Genomic DNA, 24,588 nt, shown 5'->3' with positions numbered 1-24,588 from the left:
AGCAAATAGGATAAGGTTATGTACAAAATTCAAAGATTCATTATCTGTTTTATCATCCTGATTGGATGGATGGTTGTAAACCACCCACTGCCATGCACCTCCCTGTTACGTATGGAATTTCTATCCATAAAGATTCAAGAGCGCTACCTGCAGAATATGTATCCTACTTAACTTTATTGGATATTGAACATATGGTGGCACACACTATCAAAGCTTGTATCTGCTCTGTCATTTTGGTATATTTAGTACCCTGGGGTTATCCTTTTTCCACCAGGTCTCAGAGATGCCAGCTATGTCTGTATCTTCAGTAATTGCCAAAGACGCCAACTCTCCCACCTTATTTTTAGATTTCTGGTACTTGTATATAGACACCTGAATGCCCCAAGTCTCTTATTAGACTGTAAGCTCTATTGAGCAGGGGCTTCCTTTTTTGTGTGTTTGTACAGTGCTGCGTATGTCGTGTAGCGCTATAGAAATGTTAAGTAGCAGTAGTAGTAGACACCTAAACATTTTTTTTGTTCTTTTTCGTGACCCGCTAACTAGCAATTGATTGAGATAATTTGGAATCAGTTTTTCCCACATATTCTCACCTTAAAGGACACAGATTTTTTTTTGTTTTAACAGTATTTATTTATTTGCTTTTATATACCGACATTCAGCACATGTGTTATCGCCTCGCTTTACATAGAACGAGTTAAGTGGGTTACATTGTAACAGGGTGTGGAACTTGGAGAACATAAGGGGGGGGAGAATAATTTAGCAAATCTATTAAAATAAAACTTTATCTCTTATCACCATTTAGGTATTTAGAAGCTTAATATTCTACATTAAATGGGTTTCAAGATATGGCTTGAGGCTGAGGGGGGGGGAAGGAGGAGGAAAGATTAGGGGGGGGGGTCGGGGGGGGATGGGAGGGAGTGTGATGAGTGCGGTGGTCCTTAGTATGTTGCGAAGGCTTTTTGGAAGAGCCATGTTTTTAGCTTCTTTCTGAAGGTTTGTGTCGTTGCTTCAAGTCTTAGGTCTGTGGGAAGGGTGTCCCATGGGGATGGTCCAGCTAGGGACAGAGCACGTTCCCTGGTTCAGCTGTGGGGGGTTAGTTTTGGGGAGGGGATGGTGAGAAGGCCGGTGTCTGTGGAACGTAGATTCCTTGGTGTTCTGAGCCATGCGCTCCTGAGTGACAGTCGGCTTTCCCCATGACCATCTCTCAAACCCTTCAAATCATGTTTGCAAAATGTTGTATGGAAAAATAGCATCTTTGTTTGTAGATTATAGTTCTTTACTATAGCTAGTGAACAACTATTAAATGTGCACAGGTGAGGTATAGGAATAGGATGTGTGAAAGGAGAGTGAAGGCACAGTAACATGGGTGGAGCCTGCAATGGTGTCACAGCTCACACATGCAGCCAGATTCAACCACTTTTCCTAATGAGTTATTGGGCTATGCAATGTTTTTCTTCACAAACAAAATCCAAATAAAGAAGCAGGACTACAAGGCACAGACTAGATTGTGTATTATAGGAAGAAAAAGACTTCAAGTCCCAGAATGCAGTGAGTAGTGCAGGGAGGGAAGGAGCACAGCAGGTCACAATATGCACTGTGTATCGGAGCAAGGGAAGGAGCACAGCATGTCACAATATGCACTCTGTATCGGAGCAAGGGAAGGAGCACAGCATGTCACAATATGCACTGTGTATCGGAGCAAGGGAAGGAGCACAGCATGTCACAATATGCACTGTGTATCAGAGCAAGGGAAGGAGCACAGCATGTCACAATATGCAATGTGTATCATAGCAAGGGAAGGAGCACAGCATGTCACAATATGCACTGTGTATCGGAGCAAGGGAAGGAGCAGAGCATGTCACAATATGCACTGTGTATCAGCAAGGGAAGGAGCACAGCATGTCACAATATGCACTGTGTATCATAGCAAGGGAAGGAGCACAGCATGTCACAATATGCACTGTGTATCGGAGCAAGGGAAGGAGCACAGCATGTCACAATATGCACTGTGTATCGGAGCAAGGGAAGGAGCACAGCAGGTCACAATATGCACTGTGTATTGGAACAAGGGAAGGAGCACAGCATTCACAATATGCACTGTGTATCAGAGCAAGGGAAGGAGCACAGCATGTCACAATATGCACTGTGTATCGGAGCAAGGGAAGGAGCACAGCATTCACAATATGCACTGTGTATCGGAGCAAGGGAAGGAGCACAGCAAGTCACAATATGCACTGTGTATCGGAGCAAGGGAAGGAGCACAGCAGGTCACAATATGCACTGTGTATCGGAGCAAGGGAAGGAGCACAGCATGTCACAATATGCACTGTGTATCGGAGCAAGGGAAGGAGCACAGCATGTCACAATATGCACTGTGTATCGGAGCAAGGGAAGGAGCACAGCATGTCACAATATGCACTGTGTATCATCGCAAGGGAAGGAGCACAGCATGTCACAATATGCACTGTGTATCGGAGCAAGGGAAGGAGCACAGCATGTCACACAATGCAATGCATAACCCAGGGAGGGGATGAGCACTGCTCGTCACAGAATATTTGGGATTTCTCCCTAAGTAAGCCAGCAGCATTACTCTGAGAACGGATGACTTATGTGCTTTACCCGTGTCCTTCCGGCGAGAGGAACATCTCATGGAAGGGGAATTGGCGGTGAATGTCCTTCTCAATAGTCTCAATCCACTGCTTGTCCCCTGGTGCCTGATCCAGTTCCTGCAAACGAGGGAAGATAAGCTAAAACTCCATCACCATTGGGAATTGAAGAAAGAAAGGCGAATGTGATTAGCTGTCGAGGTTAATAGTACTCCATGATGGAATGCCAGAACTGAATGGCAATGACACTGGTAGGTCATCGTTTTTTTTTTTAACTTCTTTAAGTTTCTCTCTTGTAGTTTCCCTGAGTATGTCGGGGTAGCCAAATTTGTAACAGCCGCAAACGACCTTATCTAGAGATGGAAATGATTGAGTTATGCAGTTTGTGTGAAGTCACTTGTGACATCATAGAGCATATGGACCAATCAGGTCCCAGAGCACGCGTGACTCTCCTGCACGCATTGCTGTTGCCAGAGTTGCTGGGGATTTAGTTGGAAGCAGCTGACATTTCAATGACAACCAGCAACATTCCAGTGGAGACCTGTCCCCGATTTGTATCTCTGTTACTTATCTGCCAGGTTATTTGGCGTGAAGGGATGGTCGGTGCGAGATTTGTTAGTTCCCTTGGAGGGAGTTGGAGGAATTATCATCACCTAGCGGCATTATTGCATTATTCACCGGACATGCCAGTGGTCATGAAGGTACATAGGACCAGCCCATGTCTTTTGCCTACATTGAAGGTGTGGTGTGATATAAATAAGTTGCTTAATAGAAGGGTGACCTGTATATCTCCCATTGCGCCTCTCTCTAATAACCCTGTTACTCTCTCCCTGGATTCTCAGGCCTGGTTGGGGCATGGATGATATATTTCTTTGAGCAGATATGGAAGGGGGAATATTTTCAAATCATTTGACTTTTTTGACGAAGGAATTTGATATTCTCATGCACTCTCGTTATCTTTATTTACACCTGCATAGAGATATATTACAAAGAAGTGTTGTATGGGATTGGCTGGAGGAACTTCTCACTGCTAAAGGTTCTTGTAAGTTTATTACTAAACTTTATTGTTAAGTTCGTGATTTAGTGCATAGTGATGCTGCTGTTAACACTTTGACTGCCAGATGGAATGAGGATCTTTCAGTGAATCTCGATGTTAATGACCGGCATCCTATATGGTGCTCACTGCCAAAGCTTTCTGTCAGGTTGATTTTAAAAGCCTTGCCTGCGCAAAACTGCCCACCTACGCGCATAGGTGGTCTGTGCATGAACAATGTGGAAAATATGCGCATAGGTACCCGTGCGCACGTGAAGAATAAGGGGGTGGGAAAGGGGAGGGCCAAGACTTACACGGGTACCTCCATATTTTAAAACCGAAAACCGCAGCATGCATACACTAGATATCCGCGTAATTTACTGATGCGCTACTGATGAGGAGCAAGCGTGTACATCTCGGGGCTGATATTCAGACGCGGAGTGGCTAGTTAAGTTAACTGGATATAGCTTAACAGGGATATTCAGCAGCGGGGCCCTGCCGCAGAATATCCCCGGCTATCTTAAAGTTAGCCGGATAAGTATATCCGGCCAATTTTAGGACAGCCCTACAGTGCGAACAGATCTGGCTGCATACAGCTTTAAATATAGCTGGCTAGCCATTTACATGGATAACGTTTCAGTTATCTGTCTAAATGGCTTTTGAATAATCAACCTCAAGTTTTAGGGCTTATAGAACAGGGTGAGGTGTCCCGGTCAACCGGGCGGCATACAGGATGAAGAACCAGAGGGGTCGGAAAGACCTCAATATTAACTGGCGGAGTAATTGGAAAACAGGGAACATGGCCCCGCGCAAGCACATTTTAAAACCTGCCGACATACAAGCGTAAAAGCCAACAAGGCCCTATGAAGACACACTGGCGCTAGCTGTGCTCGAGTAACCTCTTAAAATTAGGAGCCTACTTGCACGTGGTTGGTGTATTTTAAAACATACGTGCGCCCGCCGATAAGCACATGTATAGGCACACGCACGCTCCTTTTAAAACTACATTTAGCTCGACCAGTCCAATTTGCTGAAGGGGGTGGTGGGACCACGATTGGGAGTCGCCCTTTTGGGCTGCTGTGCACCACACGCTGCAGGACGTTACTGGGTCTGCCTTGGCTCTCATTGCACAGCTGGGGTTTGTTGGGAAGATGGGAGAGGGGAGTTTGTGCTGCTCCTAAAAAAGACTTTAATATCTCATCTCTCGAATGTGGCCCGAATGACCATATCATGCTCCCAGGCTGGATTATTGTCAGGGGATAAAGGGAATTGGATTGAGGCTGCAACCTACCAGGGCCCCGGCTTTTAAGGTCTGGGGAACAAATAAGCATGGGGGTAACCTGCCTGGCATGGCAGCTGCTCCAGTAAGCTTGCTGGGTAAACTGGATGGACCATTTGGTCCTTTCCTGCTGTCTTTCTATGTTTCTGCGTTTCTATGCTGTGGCAGAGACAGCAACAGTGGAGAAAACCACCCGTCTGCTTAGAGAATAGCCAGGAAAATACGAACTATTTGGGGGATCCTATTGGACACCCGCTGACAGCCGTCGCTTCCACTAATAAGGAGGCGCCCGGCCTCATTTAAATAGAGAATCGCGTGCCTGGGCACACTTCGGGAGAGCGGGCGCTCGGCTCTGAGCGCTGACTCTCCCGCACGTTTTATTGAAATCGGCTTGTTAGACTGTGAACCCTCTGGGGACAGGGAAATGCCTTCAATACCTGAATATAATCCACTTCAAAGTGCCTGAAAAGCAGAATATAAACAGGACCCTTAGAATGTAAACCCCCTGCTGTTCTTATATGCAACTCATATTGAGCTAAATCTGAAAATAGAGAAGTAATCCCATTGTCACGGGCTGTACCAACCCTCCTACTGAGTGGAAGTAGGGCTAATAGGACCGCACCCCTGAAGCTTCCGGTGTTTTACAATCCTGGAGGCAAATACCTAACCAGCTGGGTTTTCAGGATATCTGCAATGAATATGCATGAGGCAGATTTGCATATACTGGAGACCCAGTGTATGCAGATCTATTTTTTGCATATTCATTGTGGCAATATACGACATATATGCTGTCACCGGGTCAAATAACGTACTCTCGATAATCTATTGGGATGCAGGTAATATTATATGAGAACCAATACTGTGATAATGTGGCACTGACATTACAGATCACTGCATCTGATGTTTCTGTCACCCTGGAACTGGTCGAGTAATGAATTCCACGTCATGCACGGCTGGGGTGGGCTCCTGAGGATCCCTCAAGGTCTCAGCACTGACCGAGTTCTGCAAAGATTGAGTTAGGCTGAAAGGTGGCTTGGCTGTTTGATGCAAAGATAATTTTGGAGGTACGGAGAGCGTGGCTGAGATAAGTTAGTAGATGTGGTAAGAGGACGTTACCTGATATGTCCTGGGATTCTTTGCCATGTTTGCCAGCCCCCCACAGAGCAGAGGCCAACAGCGAGCTCGCAGGGACGAGGGGATCCCCTTCCGGCACAAGAGTTTCACCTTAGGACAGAGGAAGATAATGTCAAGAGCGGGTCTGGGGTCAGGGAAGCAGAGGAGGCAGCGCCCCGTACTCCTGGCAGAACCCAAATGCACCAGGAACAGGAGGAGGAGGACGGTCCACAGTGCAGCAGAGGCGTTCTGCTTTTCTATTGTTCCACTTTGGGGGAAAAAGTTTGCTTCCTACACAATTAACCTAGGAATCAAGAGAAGGCCACCCCCTTCTGATCACATCACAGCTCTTAAAGGCAAGAAGCCGAAATGTCAGCTTAAAAATTCAGATAAACTCTCAACAGTGCCCCACCAGCATCACCATTACATTCATCATGGCTTCTCTTATACCGCGTGCTGTCCATTTTTATAACAGCTACGGGGCTTGCAGTTTCTGTTTCCACAGGACTACAAGCTCATCTTAGAAAGGAAACTGCACACAGGATTTCCCTTTCAAAATCCCGCCGTCCGCAGAGGTGGGAGCACTGCACCCGCTGTGCCTCCCCACCCCCCTCTCCTGTGGGCTGTAACCACTGTATGTATTTTTGCCCCCCCAGATGGGGGCGAAGGACAAAAATAGACAGGGTGTTTTATGCAGGTTAAAGGCCGTTTTCTCATGTACAAAGCTTTCAGAGTGATCCTGCTCCATTCCTGCATGAAAGGCATTAAGGGGTTCATTTTCAGTAGGGCGCCTGGCTGCATAGGAGCGTGCGCGCTGGTGAATCCGCACGGGACAAGGTGGCTTTCAAATACAACGTCCCTGCGTACACGGGGTTTGAAAATAAGGTCACTATCGTGGGCAAATCTGCACGCGCACATTTCGGAGAAGAAAAATGGGGAGGGAGGGGGGTGCAGTTGGGCACGCTAGAGGCGCGTTATCTACCTGCAGACCTTTTGAAAGTGTAAGGAAAGCACATACGGCTAATGCACCCCCGGGAATGCCTCAGTTTTTGTGCAGACAAAGCTTGTGCACTTTGGAAAAATCCGCGCGTCACTAGAGGCAGCTGAACAGCCACTTACCCACATTTTTGTGACATTAACGGGTGACGGAGGGACCTGATTTACCACGCTTTGTCCCCATAGATCTACAGTGGATACTTTCAAAGGTGCTTTACTCTTTCCCCGGGTAAAAATGGCCAACTGATAACGGCCCCCCCCCCCCCCCCTTCCCTCGAAGGCAGCTGAAAGCAGGCTCAGCAGGCAGATTCTTAGCCACGTTAGAAGGAGGCACTCCTGTGGCCTGCTCAGGTCAGGGGAGAAAAACAGCGCCTGCACATTCAGCTTGCAAATCTGACCACATTATTCTGATTCTCTCGACTGCCTGCAAAAAGTAGCAGATACAAAGTGCATGGATAGGTCTAATGTGTGCTCTTAGCAATGCATTTGCTGGGTTTTGTTTTTTGTTTTAAAAGAGAAACAATGCAGGTAGTTTTTCTTTGAAAAATGTGTATATTTAAAAACAAAAAACAAATGACAAACATCTGAAATCAATATTTCAAATGAACATAGTCCAAATAAAAACAAACATTCAATAAACAATTAGTTAAAAGCTTCATTAAAATGTCCAGTTTGAAGTTGTTTTCTAAGACACTTTATGTCTCATTCTGCCGCTAACCCATTCCACAGGATGCTGGAGTTTGAGTCCGCTGTGGTTTATTCTCTCGCTAAGGAGGAATATGTTAGTGCCGGTAAATCTTAAAATTATAAATCTGCATAAAGTGCACATCTTCAAATTGCCTGTGCGGTTGGTAACTAGGCAGGCTGTAGAACTGCCCCCCCAAAATGGGCCAGCCCTGTGGCTTAGTGGCAGTGCTGCACACCGCACTGCAGACGCTCCCGGGATCAGTCCCAGGTTGGCCAGGAGTGGGGATGCTGCAGAGACAGCGTTCACAGCCCCAGGTCATCGCTCAAGGGTGACACCTAGTGGCCAAATGCAGGGCCCACGATTGGAGAGTTTCAAAAGGAGCCCTGGAGCTTGGCCCCCAGCCCCAGCACTTTTGCTGCAGACCAGGTACAAGGGGCGGAAGTGGAAATCCAAGGGTGGCTAGGAATGAAGGCTCACAGTGCCACAAACAGCCCTGCTTCTGACTGAGCTGGAAGTACAAAGAAACAGGAAGAAACTGCCAGGTAAAAAAAAATAAAATATTCCCAGAATGAGAAATAAAGTCTTTTCGAAAACCCGCTGATCAGGAAAGATAAGCAGATAATTTAATCTGGTTATCTTTAGCCAAATTTTCAGCCAAACCTAACCAGTTAAGCTATTATTATTATCAGCTGAAAATACTAATAATAATATCAGCTTAAAATATTCCTCAATCTAGCAGGACAAAGGTTTTCCTGGCTCCATGCAGGGACGCTGATTTCCACTCAGGGCTAAACTCCATCCTCCAACCTGGCCCTTTTGTACCTAAATGTATGTGCTTTGCGCATTTCAGCGATCAGAGGCGGCGTATTTTGGAACTGGTTAAGTTTTATCCTGCTAACTTTCAAAGTTAACTGGTTAAACCTTTTGAAAATCTGCCCCTTAGTAAATCAGACCCTACGTCTTTGAAAATGTGCCTCAAATGTTTAAAGTGAAAAAAAAACAAACAAACAAACCCCGAGCTGCGGGTCCTTTCAACTGTTCCATTAGAAAGTCTGACAGGGAAGAGAGGACAGGAATGGCCACCTCCAGTCCTCGCGAGCCACAAACACAGCACAATGAATATGCAGGAGACAGATCTGGCCTGTTAGCGGCTCTCGAGGACCGGAGTCAGCCACCCCTGACAGAGCGGGAAACCCAGTCCCTTAGGATGCGTCAATTCCTCACCTTCTTGTATTTCCTGCACATGGCTTTCTCCCAGTGTGAGGTGATATCCAGCCACTTTCCCTCCCTTTGTCGGATAACCTCCGGCGACGGCTGTCCCAGGCTGAAGGGGAAGTCAGAAAGAGGAAAGAGCTGGTGTGATTGACAAAGAGGGCTCCTTATCCCCGAAACACCTTCCTTCCCCACGACCTCTCTGTTAGAGCACCTTGGAAAATCCACATCCATCCTAATGAAGTGCATTACTTCCCCAGCCACCAATGCCGCCCCACGGCCCTCCCACCTCTCCCCACCCATGTTCATCTGAGCCCTGTCCGCGCACGCTGCATTATATGAACCCACGGTGAGGGACCTAGCGGGATACTCGGGCTACGGCACTTCAAGGTTCCGCTTCTCGCCTGCTTTTATACCTCCCGGGTTATTCTCATTTTTAGTCGGGTGAATCCTTCTGGGAACATAATAACTGCATGCCTACATGCATGGCTACTTATTTTCCTCTGGACTAATCTGAACTGCCAAATTCCTCTCAACCATAACTCTAACCAAACCCTGTGAGAGGAACGGGGATTACACTCCAGCAGGCCCGCACCAAAATTCACATCCAAAAGGGACCCCCATTCAACTCACACTTCCAAGGTCTTTGACCTTCCTTAAAGATCTCCACAGCCACCTCTCCCAGGTGCAAATTCCTCGGGATGGGGGACTGCACTGTAAGGGAGACCCTGGGGGGGTCTTCCCCACCCTGGAACACCCGGCCCTTTCCCTCAGAAGAAGGAATGGTCTCTCTCCTTTCCCTGACCTCTTGCTCCATTCCTCAGGAGGAGGGAAAATCCCACTCGTGCCGCTCCATGGCCACAGGCCTCTCCTCTTGAGGGGGAAGAGCCCCACTGCCATGTGGCAGGGCTCCCAGGCCCACCAGCCCTCAGGCTTGCTACTCTGGAGGTCCTTGTCCCTCACCCAAGCTTGGAAAGAGTAGGAACCAAACGGGCAAAGTCCACCAAAGGTTCCCACCTTTACAGATCCCACTAAACAGTTATCACCCAATCATAAAAGCCCAGACTACAGTACACTGCTCACTCATCTAACATGCAGTACAGAACAATCAAACATATTCATCAGGATAATGGCGGGGTCTTCCCCATCAAAGCCATCTTGTGCACTGTACCCCAAAAAGAAGGTAAATATTTTGGAGGTCCCCCACACAAAAAATCAAAGTGTCATTCTAAGTCACACACACACACAGCCTCCCTAATTCTATCTCACACACACACACACACACACACACACACACACAGCCTCCCTAATTCTATCACACACACACACACACAGCCTCCCTAATTCTATCTCACACACACACACACACACACACACCCTCCCTAATTCTATCTCACACACACACACACACACACACACCCTCCCTAATTCTATCTCACACACACACAGCCTCCCTAATTCTATCACACACACACATAGAACTTCCCTAATTCTATCACACACACACACAAGGCCCTGCTTTCCTCCAACAAGGCCGTTCCTTCCAGGGTGAAATGTTAGTGAAAGGGGCCTAGAACCATCGCTGGCGTACGACAGCAGGAGGGACCAATCAGCAGACGGTGAAGGAATAAATTAATATTACATGTTGGGCAGCTGGGGGAAGCGTAAAAGCAAAAAAAATAATGGCATTCCTGACCCGTCCCCAGGGTGCTGTGCTTTGCCCTGCGGTGCACCCCAAGGGCGAGCTGAATTTCTTTAAGGCCCACCCTGTCAGGGCCCCCCCCCCCCCTCACACTCACTGACTCAGCTGCCGGCGGTGGTGCTGACAAGAGTCGGTCCCAGCAGCAGCGGGCAGGTACCTGTTGCCACATTACAGCTACGCGCACCCACATCGCTAACCACACGCTAGTATGGAGGCAGCGTTGCCATGGAAACCAGAGACAGGATGCAGCAGAACTAACGCAACAGGAAATGAGCAGAGACCACCAGGAGAGCATCTGCCTCACAGTCAGAGTAGGCAGAGAGGCTTAACTGCCCAACCCTGAGAACGGCGGACTATGATTTCGGTTTGAAAAAAAAAACAAATAAAAAACAAGGTATTCTTTATGCTCTGCCCTACAATGACTGCAGTAATGCTTTAGAACAAGGCCTTCCCTCTCACATCCCACAAAGTGACCGTCCTCCACCAAAAACTATAGTCTGCCACATGGCGGGACCTGCGTTTGATTCCCAGGTCAACCGGGCCTGGAGATGCCTCAGGGACAGCTTTCATTTGCCCTGAGGGATTTGCAATGGCGACACCTAATGGCTGGATGTAGGGGGAAATCCCAGGGAGTGGCAAGTGAGGGCTCGCCGTAGCCCAAGAGAGACTGGTTCTGATCCAGCTGAAAGCCCAAAGGAGCAGGAGGAAACTGCCGGTTCAAAGCCCTACAAATACTCTATTAGATGTCTGACTGGCACCTTTTCATATCTTTAGCTATCTTTACAGCCATGGCAATCATTGAAATCCTAGCCCTATAAAGTGCAGACATGGGACCTAATTCATCAAAATGTTTTCCCACTCATCCCGGGTCAATCGGATAGGGAAATCAATGGTACAATCAGAATTACAACTCCAAGATTCAATCTGGCAAAAAAAAAACCAGGACTGGATCTGCCTGTTCAGCCAACCCGGAGTAAGCTGGCAATCCTACTTTGACTCTATCATCCTGAATACAGGCCTGGATTTGCCAATAGGCCTGTGCCTACGGTGGCAAAAATCTGGGGGCCAGCAGACCTGCTGAGGATTTGCTACCTCCCAGGGTGAGCTGAATCTCTCTCAGCCCCTCTGCTTCCTGCTCCAGCCCTCCCCCTCCCAGGTGGCCAGCAGGGAACAGGAGAGCAAGCAATGAGAATGAAGCAGACATAGAAGAGTAAAAGGCGCTCTGTTCCCTAATCCAGCCCCTCCCCATTTGTCATTTAGGGACAGGAGGGGAGGGGGACGAGCCTGGAGCAGACGGGAAAAAGATAAATCGTTTTGGGGAGTTTAGGAGGAATGTGTGTCTGTGTGTCACGGATGTGTGAATGAGAGGGGATTGGTGCTGGGTGTCCGATGGCCGATTGGGTGGGAGCTTAGGGGGTATATGGGAGTGCAAGAGGGAGCAGGACTGGAGAACAATAGGGTCACCTCCCTTCTCCCTCTCCCCACCAATTCAGATTCTATCCCCCCAGATCCTGGAACCTGCCTTCCTTCCTCTACCTTATCCTTAAATCACAGACCCTCCCTTCCTCTGATCTCTGTCCTACTCTCTCCTCCCCTTCCTCAATCCTAGAACCTTTCTCCCTCTCTCTCCTCTTCCTCATTCCCCCCTATCATCTTCCCCCTCTTCCTCAATCTTCCTTATCTCTCATCCTCTCTCTATTCCCAATATTCTCTCCCTCTCATCCTCAGTCCTCTATCCTCCCCTATCCCAGTCCTTTCACCTTCTCTTTGCCCCATTCCTGGTCCTTCCCCCCTCCCCCCTCTCCTCCTCCTCATCCCCGAGATCTCCTTCCTGTACTGATATTTGAGATCTCTTTTCCTCACCCAGATAAAACAAAATATATTGCACAGACACAAGCAAGTCTGGAAAAAGTACTTCAGTTTTATAAATAAAGTTTGCTAATGTGCATCAGAACTTTCTACTTTTTGTCCAAAATCTATCCCTGAGCTGGCACAGAAAACTGTGAGGTCTTGCCAGACAAATCTAATCAATTGTTTTGATTGGGTGACCAGGAAGAGTGTTAGATGTGTTGTACTTGGATTTCAGCAAGGCCTTTGACACGGTTCCGCATAGGCGACTTATAAATAAATTGAATGCCCTTGATATGGATCCTAGAGTGGCTGACTGGGATAGAAACTGGCTGAGAGGAAGGCAATAAACGCTATTGGTAAATGGAGTTTTCTCTGAGGAGGGGATTATTACTAGCAGTGAGCCGCAGGGATTGGCCCTTGATCCGGTTCTTTTCAACATTTGTGTGAGTGACATAATGAAAGGGTTGTTGGGAAAGGTTTGTCATTTTGCTAATGATACCAAAATCTGCAGACCTCAGTCCATTCCTTCCTCAGCGAGGAAGGAATGGACTGAGGTCTGGCAGCTAAGATTTAAGGCTAAAAAATGCAGAGTAATGCATTTAGGATGCAAAAAACCAAAGGGAGAGATACAGTGTTGGAGGTGAAATTCTTCTAAGCATGAAAGAAGAGTGGGATCTGGGGGTGATTGTATCTGATGATCTTTAGGTGGCCAAACAGGCAGATAAAGCAACGGCAAAAACCAGAAAGATGCTTGGCTGTATAGGGAGAGGCATAGTCGGAAGAAAAAGGGAGGCGATATTGCCCCTGAATAAATGCCTGGTGAGTGGGTTTAAAAAAGGTTTGGATAAGTTCCTAGAGGACAAATCCATAAACGGCTATGAAGGTAACTAATAAGCAGTAGTAGCTTGTGTCTATCTAATGTTTGGGTACTTGCCAGGTACTTGTGACTTGGATTGGCCACTGTTGGGCTTGATGGACCAGATATTATGTTCTTATGGAAAACTTTGTAGAGTTCTTGCTTATTCCTTCTTGTGTATCTAGCTCAAACAAACATATTTTTATAGGTAAAGGGCTTTCTTTTAATAAAGATTTTTTGTGGCTATCTGGTCACATTTACCCAATAACCCCTCGGTAACCGGAGCAAATGTGTGGAACTACGGTGCTTTTCAGCAACCGTGCAACATTACAAAGCTAAAAATATATTCTTTCACGTGGGGAAGTACTGCCAGCGGTTCCTGGAATCCCCATTCTGTCCAGAACATGGAGAGGGCAATGACAATAGCATCTGCGGGACTGCCAGCTCATTGTTAAAGGGAAGGTCCCTGCAAAGTTCACCTTTGAAAATCCCAATGGCACACACAGCGTGGATACAAAGGAACCGCATATTTTGTGTGTGCATTGAAGCAGGCGCAAGATACATGCTGGAAAGATTGGGTGAGCATTTAAAATTGCAGTCTCTGCCTATGTTTTACTGACCCTAATCTGTCGCCACCCCTCTTTTGTGCAGGTAAAAACAATGAGCCTTGGTTTATTGCAACCCCCCCTGCCAAAAAAATAAAACCCAGACACAAAATATCTGCGGCCCTGGAGGCTGCAAACACCCGGGCAGGGAAAGGGTTAAACATCTCTTTCCCTCATCATTCATCTCCGGAGACGTCGATGACGTCATCCTCTTCAATACTGGAAGATCTTCAGTGAAGTTAAGGAAAGGTATAAAACACTCAGCATGGGGCGAGCAGTGCGCTTACCCCCTGAGAGCTGCCTTCTCTAGGGGCATCCTCTTCATCTTATTCTCAGATAAAACAAGAGAATATCTTGAGGGCCAGAGATGAAAACCAGTCCCTGCCTCCTCTTTGATGAAGGCCTGACGATGTGAACATTGGATAGGAGGAACTTTGCTGCGCCTACCACCCAAATAATGCATTTTAAAATCAGTCCCCTCTTTCCTCCAGCTCTTTATCTCCTTCATCTCCCAGAGCTTCTCTCCCTCTCCCTTTAACAAGCAGTCAATCGTATTTCGGGGCAGACGGAACACTGATTAATGGGGCCCACAGAGACCTTTAACTTACGACTCGCAGCTGCCTTTACATTCCAGCCCTGGTAAGCCAGAACTGACCCTCACTGCCTTTCATCCTCACCTTTCCTCTGCATCCCCTCTTCCATCACAGCACGAGTACTCACCCAAGGTCCGTGGACCCGCTGCCGATAAACCCGTATTTGTCGGTCTGCCGGTACGGTGCAGCTCCGTTGAATTCCGAGTCGGATCCCAGCGAGCTAGAATCATCACGAAGATCCAGCATGGAGTCAAACGTGTCAGACAGTTCTATTGTGCTGCCGATGCTCATGGCATCCCCCGCGGTGGATGCCATGGTGGGCAGAGGTCAGTCGTGGAAGCTGGCCCTGAAAGAAAGGTCAAAGGAATGAAAGGCCGGGAGCCCCTCTGTCTTTGCGTGACCTCTGGTTACTCTCCACATGGAAACACTTCCTGGTTCATTATTTATATAGTTATGCAATTTTTATACACCGTTGCACAGAAAACAAGTTTAATGGACTGCTGAGGGACTTCTTTTTTTTATAATACTTATCACTGTTTGTATAGTGCATTCCAGACGGATACAGCACTGCACAGAGACACATTCCAGACAGTCCCTGCTCCTTGGAGCTAGTCAAGCTAGACAGACAAGACATACAACAAAAAACACATAAGAGCCTTTTATAGGTCCTTCTTGGACTTAATTAGTGAAGATTTTTTCATCCACTGTTAGAATGTGTTTGGGAAACTGAGCTACCCCTGCCCTACTGGAGAACATTCAACACGATGCAGCCCAAAAAATGAGGCTTTTGGAATGAAAAGAACTGGAGATGCCTGGCTTTACTGTACGTGGACTGCCACATGCTCTCTAATAATTTGGAAAAGTACGTGTGGCCTTTTCTACACGCTGATCTCTAAAGTGAGGGGTGTACAAAGTGCATGCTACCCACTTTTAAGTGAGTCTTTTCTGCACAGATAAACCGGATCGCAAGTGAGACATTTTGGTGCAGGTGTTTGGGTGAAAACTCCTCCTCGACAACTGAACTGAAGCAGGGCTGGACTTGTGTGCTACGGGAGAGACTGGAGCATTCCTAGGAAATGGCAAAAGACCACTGTAATCTAAGCACTGGCATCTGCGTAAGGACTGGGAGAGATTAGCTTACGTCTATGGACTGGGAGGACTGGTAAGAACAAGCGAGTATCTAAGCGCTGGGAGAGACCTGGGTATGTTTAAAGGCTGCAAAGAGAAGGACCGTTGTATATCTATTGACGAGGAAGGTCTGGTGTACGAATATGGATTGTGCAGAAAGGAATGAGCAGGTTTCTTCAAAACACCTTTTCGCTCTCTACATTAAGCTCTGGTTAAGAAAAAGGTCTCCCTCACAACCTTCCTTTCTCTTCCCCCTGCACCTCGATCCCTACTCCCCTTCCCCTTTGCTTTTCTGCAAATGTATGGATACTATTTAGATTGGATATAGTTTGTTCATACTCCACTATTCTGTAAATATTCATTCTCGCCATATTTCTGGCACCGTTCTAAATTTTATTCTAATTTATTGTTAAATATTATGTTCTCTCTAAAGCCCTTAACGCAACATTCATGCTCAGTGTAAACCGATGTGATGTTCCCGACAAAGGTCCGTATATAAAAATTGTTATAAAAATAAGTAAAGTTTCAGAACTGGTTCTGGCTCTTACTTTAGCTCTCATTGCAAGGCAAATTGTTAGTTATTAACAATCTGACTGCATTAGATTTGGTCCAGTTGGCTTGGGTTCAATTCCTAGGTTGCCCCAGGGCTTGGGATGCTGTGGGGGTCGTTGCTCAGAGCCCTAGGAGAGGGGAGTCTCAGCCGTCACTTAATGGCGCCACCAAGTGGCCAGACCTTGGTCCCACATTAGCTGGGTTTCAGAAGAAGCCACGGATCGTGGTCCCTACTGAGGGCTGCCACTGCAATGGCTGGGCTGAGTTGGGTAAGTGATAGAGAAATATGGAAATGATCCCTAAGTAGATGTCAATGAAGGCACAGGATAAGACAAGGCAAGGGTAGGGCAGGAACTGAATACAAGGAACTGGACTGAGCAGGGCATGACAAGACCAGACAAGAGCAGGACTAGGCAAGGACAACACAGAACAAGGAACACTGAGATCCAAAGGCAACGAGGCAGAAGGCCCATAGGCCACTAGGCGAGGCAGGTTCCAATTGAGCTGGAGACCCTAAAGAAACCGTTACCCCCCTCCAGCACCACCACCTCTAAAAAGCAAAACCAATAATCTCCAATCTGATAGCATGGGTGTGGCATGAGTACTATAGCGCACATCAGTGTGCCCAGATCCTTCCCATGGTTTACCAGAGGACACACTGAAACATCTGACCACTATTTGGGTTTCCTTGGCTATGACATAGTCTGCTCAGAGGTTGCAGGACTTGGATAAAACAAACAATCTGTTGGTGACATTTTGCTTCCCCTATTCTGCGAATAGAAGGATGCGGGTTTTATTTCTGCTAAACTGGAAACAGTTTGATAGTCTGCGCTCCTGTAAGAATCTCCAAGCAGTATGGAGAGTGACAATCCTAGATTGAGTCTATGCAGCCTATGGATTGTACAGCAGTTATTACGTTATTTTGTAATTCTATTGTCCTTGGATTTCTTTTCTCGCATACAGGCCGATTCTGTAAGAAACGCTAGAATATAGCCAGTTAAGTCGTGGGCATTCTGGAGGCAGGCAATAGGCGGTTAAGTTAACCGGCTAACTCCGATATTCCAGCTAACTCTGGCCGTGATGTAAGGCAGGTCTGGATATTGGATAATCCCATCCGGCCAACCTTAAGATAGCTGAGTATAATCAGTGGTGCTGCCGTGCTGCTCCATATCCTGGTTAAGTTAGCCAGACGGGTGTTTCCGGCTACCTTAACTGGCTGAATGTTGATCTCATCAACTTTACAACAGGTGGGTGCAGGCTCTGGACTCCAGTCTTGTGTTCCTACTAGAAGGACTATGGAAAGCGAGTTCAGCATTAATCCTGGACTAACAAATCCCCCTAGGGAGATGGTTTCTCTTCTGGATTAATTATTATAATGCCAGATTCAGTGCATAGGAATTTCAGGACTAGGGGTCAGGGGTTGGCAAGCCTTTGAAGAGAATGGCCTCATAGGACATTTGAAATCACAGGTCTCCCTCAGGGGCGCGCGGAGGGGAGAGGAAAGCCACGCCCAGCCCTTTTGACGATGTGAAACGCTGGAGAAGTCAGGGCCAGGGTTCCCAGGGCTGCTGCAGACAGATTTCTCAGAAGATGGCAACCCTGCCACACCTCTAGGAATCCTGCCCCCTGGGGGAGAGGAGGGGGAATGACAGACGGACTGTGTGTTGTCCACTCCCATACGCTTCCTCCCTCCTCTCCTCTCCTCTCCCATCCCTAGCCCTCTTTCACTCCTCCCCCCTACCCCTGCTCTCCAATCCCTTCCCTTGCCTTCCTCCTCTCTCTTCTTCTCCCTTCCCTTCCACTCATCTCCTTGCAGCAGCAGAACTGGCTGGGAATTGTTTTCGCTGCAGCTTTTCTTCCCCGCAGTGCTTGGTACTTCTGAGTTTGTGTGGGTCTCAGTGCTCCCCTCTCACCCTGGCCCTCCCGGGCAGCGGCGGGAGGTTGTAGATGTGCTCCCGACTTCACTTGTTCTCTCTGGCCTCCTCCCGGGTGCAGCGTTTTCAGGGACACCGTGAGCCCCCCACTGAAACTGCTGTCCCCACCCTTTTGGACCCGCTCCCAGGCTCCGACAGTGGCAGGGGTCCATCAGAACTGCCCCCACCACCACGCGCTGCCTGTTCCCTGCCGCCAGGCCTCTTCCTCCTCGCTGGTGAGAGCTGGAGAAATCCCACCAGGACTTTGCAGTGCCCGTCGCACGTGGAAAAAAGAAAAAATGCAACTTCCCGTGTGGCCGTATCTGGCGCTGGGAAGAAAAAGCAGGGCAGGCCAGAAAAGCGAGTGCCGCGGGCTGACGTTTGGGAGCCCCCTGTGTCGAAGCTTGGTGGATGACCGGGAGGAGCCAGGGTTTCTCTGCTTTGCAACAGAGGAGACCCAAGGCCTAGATCTTGCAGATTTTATCCTGTTTTGGATTTTTGGATTTGAACCCGTTCCTGACGGAAAGGAGAGCCCCGGTATCCAGGTTTGGTTTAATTTTTGTTTTGAGGCGACAGCAAAGGTGAAGAGAGTAGAGGATTCTTGAGACTCTGGGGATATGGATCCATCTGGTTCTGAGGAGGGGGTTTTGTCACCTTTCTTGTACGCTGGGCCTGCAGCAGGACTCTCCTGCCCTCCAAGGGTGGATGCAGCAGGACTCTCCTGCCCTCCACGGGTGGATGCTGCAGGACTCTCCTGCCCTCCACGGGTGGATGCTGCAGGACTCTCCTGCCCTCCACGGGTGGATGCAGCAGGACTCTCCTGCCCCCCACGGGTGGATGCAGCAGGACTCTCCTGCCCTCCACGGGTGGATGCTGCAGGACTCTCCTGCCCTCCACGGGTGGATGCTGCAGGACTCTCCTGCCCTCCACGGGTGGATGCTGCAGGACTCTCCTGCAGGACTCTCCTGCCCTCCAAGGGTGGATGCTGCAGGACTCTCCTGCAGGACTCTCCTGCCCTCCAAGGGTGGATGCTGCAGGACTCTCCTGCAGGACTCTCCTGCCCTCCACGGGTGGATGCTGCAGGACTCTCCTGCCCTCCACGGGTGGAGGCTGCAGGACTCTCCTGCCCTCCACGGGTGGATGCTGCAGGACTCTCCTGCCCTCCACGGGTGGATGCTGCAGGACTCTCCTGCCCTCCACGGGTGGATGCAGCAGGACTCTCCTGCCCTCCACGGGTGGATGCAGCAGGACTCTCCTGCCCTCCACGGGTGGATGCTGCAGGACTCTCCTGCCCTCCACGGGTGGATGCTGCAGGACTCTCCTGCCCTCCAGGGGTGGATGCAGCAGGACTCTCCTGCCCTCCACGGGTGGATGCAGCAGGACTCTCCTGCCCTCCACGGGTGGATGCAGCAGGACTCTCCTGCCCTCCACGGGTGGATGCAGCAGGACTCTCCTGCCCTCCACGGGTGGATGCAGCAGGACTCTCCTGCCCTCCACGGGTGGATGCTGCTGCAGGGGCCAGACGTGTGCTAGATAAAGAGGCCCTGGTTTTCCTAATGCTGTTTCTTATTTTTTCAAATCTTGCCTGGATTTTGATTTTTAATCTAAAGTAAACCTTGTTGAACATCGAGTGCTGGACGCTGTGACTCTTTCTCTGGACTGAGCAGTAGGACAGAGTGGAGAGGATGCACAGCATCTGAGACCAGGGGCTCGGAAGCAAAGGCAGACCAGCGTGGACAGGACCCGACCCAGGAGGTTAAGTCTCCCCCCCCCCCCCTGCCGAATGGACCCTGGCATTGTAGCTCCCCGGATGCAACCCCCACCAGCCAAATGGGGGTCCCGCTGCAGTATGAAAAGAGCAGGGAGGGAATCCAGAGGAGAGAGCAAGCCGAGGGTCAGAGGGGGCACAGAATAGCATTGAAACGGCAAAACAGCAGCTAACATGCCAGGCCCGCATGAACCCCCAGGGAGCTGCGCAGGAGGCTCCCCGCTTTGCTAACTCTCCCGGGCCTGCTCGCCTTAGCGATTGTAACAGAAAAGGGAAACAGCGGTGCCATGGTCCCTCTTTCCTCTGTGCTTTTGGGGGTTTGGGTGTTAGTAAGAATCACGTGGATTCTGGTTATCACAAAATGATCGATAATTTGCTAAAATGGGAACACAGATGGTGCATTAGTAACTGCTCAGGAAGCTGCTACAAAACCCCAAGGACAATTTATCTACTGAAGGAGTATTTCAGGGGTTTCTTTACTTTTTGCAATTTTTATTTAAGTTAAATAACTGCTGCTTACAGTCAAGTTCCTTCTCCCCATCTTTTCTCTCTTTTTGCTCTCCTTCTTGTTATCCCATCTCCTCTCTCTCTCTTCCCCTTCTCTTGTTCTCTCTCACTTTCTCCCTCTTTCTCTCCCCGTCTCTTATTCTTCCCCTCCATATCCTCTCTCTCCCTGCCTCTCCCCATCTTTCTCTCTACCCCTCTTTTGCTCTCCCCCTCCATCTCTTTCCCTTGCCCCCATCTCTTGCTCTACTTTTCTGTCATCTCTCTCCTCTTTCCCCCCCCATCTCTGACTTTCTCCCTCCAGCTCTCTCTCCCCTCCCTCCTCGCTCTTGCCTTCGGAGTTATGTTGCACAGGTTGAAGGTAAGCCTTACCTTTCCAAGCTGTCCAGGATTCTTGTTCCTTCTAAATCATCCTTGGCTTTTCAGACCCTTTTCCTCTCTCCCACGCCGCTCGCTGCCTACAGTAGCAGTGAGCAGTTCATTCTCATTTCCTCCCTGCTCTCAGGGCACTGCAAGTGGTTTGTTTAGTTTTTTTTTTTGCAAGGAACCTATTTACCATGTCTTCCTCTCCTGTGTATATGTGTGTGTGTGTGTGTGCGTGTGCACGCACTAGCGAAAAGTACCCATTGTCGCTCAGTGTTTCTTGTCCATGACAGCCTGTGTGTGTTCCTGTGCCTATGTGTCGTGGAGGCCTGTTCGTGTGGCTGTGTGTGGGAAGCTGGGGCTGTGCCTTTGTGTCTGCTTGCGTTTGCCCTTTCCAGTGTCTGCGAGTATGCACGCGTGAGCGGGGCCAGTGCTGGCTTTTTTGCTGCCCTGTGCAAACAGTTACTGTGCTGCCCCCACCCCCGGCTGTTCATTCATTCATTCATTCTCAGTCCCAGGACCACCAAAAAAATACAAACTTTAAAACGTGACACCATCCCCCCGAACTCATGGCTGGTGCGAAAGTATTAGATGCCCTAGTGAAGCTTATAGCCTTACTGTTGCGTCTGCTCTGCCTCACCTCTCTTCTACCTTTTCCTCCTCCCTGGGAAGGATGGCTGCCTCTGGTGCCGATTGCCGAAACCCTCGGCGTCTCCGACACAGCATGGGCGTCCCCGTCCGCAATGCATCTTCCTGAGGCCTCCTAGGCGCACGCGCACATGCCACCTACGCTTTTGAATGGCGGGACCCTCGGGGGCGTCCCCATTGCATGACGTCAGTACCTCCGGCTATTTAAACCTCCGCTCCGCTATAGCCCAATGAGTTAGCAAGGACTTTGGTTTTGCTACTCTGACCGCTTCTAAGCTGCTCGCTTGGATTCCTCTCTACCCTCCGGGGTAACTCGCTCCTACAGAAGCTCTGGGTACCCGCTCCTCGGGGGCCTCTCGCTTCTACCCTTCGGGGTTCAACTACCTAACCTAGGACACCCGCTCCTCGGGGGTCCTATCTACTTCCTTCCAGGATCCTTTGGCGCTCTTAGGTACTCGCTCCTCGAGGGCCTAGCCTGCTCAGGGTGAGAAAAGGTGTGCAGCTCTATCGAAAAAATGTAATGTTACCTGGACAGGGAAACCTCTGTATTTACACTTATTGAATAATGGCGTGAAACTGCAAAAGTGGAGGGTTGAAGTTTTTGATTATATCGGTTCTATGAGCATGGAAAGGGGCTGATACTCTGAGTTTAATGCCTGGGCGAGATTAATGGTAAATGTCAGACATTCTTAATCCGCGACAGGCAGTAAAAATCGAGAAGTTATCATCATCATCTGATGTTGAAACTGTTCATGGAGCTGGGTGGAAGCGCACATCTGACTGTGAGCGATGAGTGCTTGCAGTATGGTTGTGAGTATGTATGGGGGAGGGGAAATTGAAAAAAAATTAAGTTGACCGTATGTGACCAACGTGGCTTATTATGTATGTGACCAACGTGGCTTATTATTTATTTATTTATTTGAGGTTCTTTATATACCGACATTCGTTTAGTAACATCATGTCGGTGTACATTCAACAAAACTTTAGCAGCAGCGCTGGAACAGATAGAAAATAGCGGCAGTGCTTTACAATTAATATTCAACTTAGAAAGGACATTAGGAGATTATAACAAGGAAAAATTGGATCAGGGAATGCAAACAGGGAAGGGGAGGGAGAGGGAAAATAAAAGGAAGAATTAAGAAGAATATATTAACGTTAATACATATGATAAATACATTAAATAAATTAGTTATAATAGATTACTAGACATCAACTTTATAGAGATATTAGAGAGGAGTACTTTATGTAACTCGAAGGATAATGCATAATTACAAATTTACATAGGTTATTATGTAATGATTCTGTCTGTGATGTATACAGGTTTTATTGTTCTTGGTATTTTTCTGTAAGATCACATGAGACTCAAATAAACAAAGTTATAAAAAAAAACCCAAAACTGAATATCTTTACATTCACATTGTCCTTCCTCCGCTGAAAACTCTTGTTGGACATAGGACTCATTCTTTTCTGCTACCAGTGTGCCATCTAGTGGCCATGCAGGGGCCACACAAGTGCTTCCCACGAGACATGGGGGGAGTTGTCTGAGGAAGCCCAGGAATCAAGGTTCGAGCCTTGGAGCAGTGAAACACTGCTGGGATGGACATAGAGAAGTGGCTCCAGTACCAGTTGGGCCAACTGCGAGGATAAGGCCCCCTCAATCCTTGGGAACACCTATCCAACATGGAGCAGCCCCGGCTGTGAGGAAATTGAACAAAAGAAATCTGGTCTCCATTTACCATTTTCCCCTTGGGAGCCGAATGACAGGGCCTCTGTGGAAGACCATGAAAGAGAACTGAGAAGTAACAACTTGGGATTTTGGGGAACTCCTAGAAACATGATGGCTGGAAAAGACCATTACAGCTCACCCAAGTCTACCCATCCACACCAACTCTTAGGATCCCTTCCACTCCTTCAGAGATCCCCTGTAATTATCCCATTCCTTCTTGAATTCAGATATTGTCCTTGTCTCCACCATCTCTTTGGGAAGGCTGTCTCAGGCATCCACCACCCTCTCTGTAAAGAAATATTTCCTTACATTACTCCAGAGTCTATCCACTTTCACGCTCATTCCAGGACTCCTCATTCTAGAGCCTCCCTTCCTTCAACAGAGGCCTGCCTCACTCCTCTCGCCGCCTTGCCGGGGATGGGCTCCAGCTCCTCTGTGGCGCAAAGGGAGTGCCTCCTGCGCTGCCCTCCTCTCTGCGGCCCTGCCTGCCGCCAACAAACTTCAAAGTGTGGCGGAGACATCGCCGCCATCCACTCCTTGTATCCAGCTCCCCAGGGCCCTTTTCAATGACGGGGTCCCGGTATTTAAGGCCGGGCCCAGCCAGTGCATCCTTGCTTGGCAACAGGTTCCACGCTTGTCGTGTACTAGTTGCTTGTTCCTGGTTTGTTCTTGCTTTGTCCATGTTCCTGATTCCTGGTCCTGCCTTGTTCCTGATATTTATTTATTTATACCGACATTTGATCTCAATCGAGATATCACACTGGTTTACATTCAGGTACTGTAGATATTTCCCTATCCCCAGAGGGCTTACAATCTAAGCTTGTACCTGAGGCAATGGAGGGTAAAGTGACTTGCCCAAGGTCACAAGGAGCGACAGCAGGACTCGTACCCTGGTCTCCTGGTTCATAGCCCACTGCTCTAACCACTAGGCTATCCCTCCTCCCTGATATCTATTCCTGTTCCTGTGTTCGTCACTACCCCTTGCCTTGCTTCGGATTGATACCTGGCTTGACCTCTGCTTTGTCTGACCACGCTTCTGACCGATTCCTGGTTTGACCTTTGTCTCGCCTGACCCTCCTCTGCTTGACTCCTGGTTTGACCCGTGCCTGTTTTGCCACTTCTCCTTGCCTGCCGTCTGCCCTGATCACAGCCTGTTCTTCTACGAACTTGGCCTCTCAGGATCCAGCCTGCTTTTGCTTGGGCGCCACCTGTCTTGCTTTCCGTCCTCCATTGGCGCCCGGGTCTCTGGGACTCTGCCTCATCCGGGCTCACCCTCCTATCCTAGTTTCTGCTGCTGGCCTCTGGCTGTTTCTTACGCCGTGTCCTGGAAGTCCTCGGACGGGGGCCCACCTAAGACCAGGCGGCCCCGGTACCCAAGGGCTCAACCTGTGGGGAATGAGGTCTGGTATTGGTGAAGCTCCGTCACTCAGCCAGCTCCACCTACCAACGGTG

The 24,588-nt window shown here is 48.8% G+C and overlaps 1 protein-coding gene across 1 annotated transcript in view; it reads right to left on the bottom strand.

Annotated features, from left to right (window-relative positions):
- Nucleotides 1-21,015, bottom strand: part of TBC1D10C (TBC1 domain family member 10C) — a 39,346-nt gene extending 18,331 nt beyond the window's left edge. The window contains exons 1-5 of the mRNA XM_029575990.1: nt 20,772-21,015; nt 14,662-14,880; nt 8,940-9,039; nt 6,035-6,142; nt 2,620-2,726 (exon numbers count right to left, since the gene is read on the bottom strand). Of these exons, the coding sequence (XP_029431850.1) occupies nt 2,620-2,726; nt 6,035-6,142; nt 8,940-9,039; nt 14,662-14,849 (503 nt within the window). The 5' untranslated portion in view covers nt 14,850-14,880; nt 20,772-21,015. The remainder of the gene's footprint in view (nt 1-2,619; nt 2,727-6,034; nt 6,143-8,939; nt 9,040-14,661; nt 14,881-20,771) is intronic.
- Between the last annotated feature and the right edge of the window lie 3,573 nt (nt 21,016-24,588).

Source organism: Rhinatrema bivittatum, chromosome 13 (genome assembly GCF_901001135.1).
Source record: "Rhinatrema bivittatum chromosome 13, aRhiBiv1.1, whole genome shotgun sequence".
Lineage (NCBI taxonomy): Eukaryota > Metazoa > Chordata > Amphibia > Gymnophiona > Rhinatrematidae > Rhinatrema > Rhinatrema bivittatum.
This window is presented reverse-complemented; position numbering and strand designations above follow the sequence as displayed.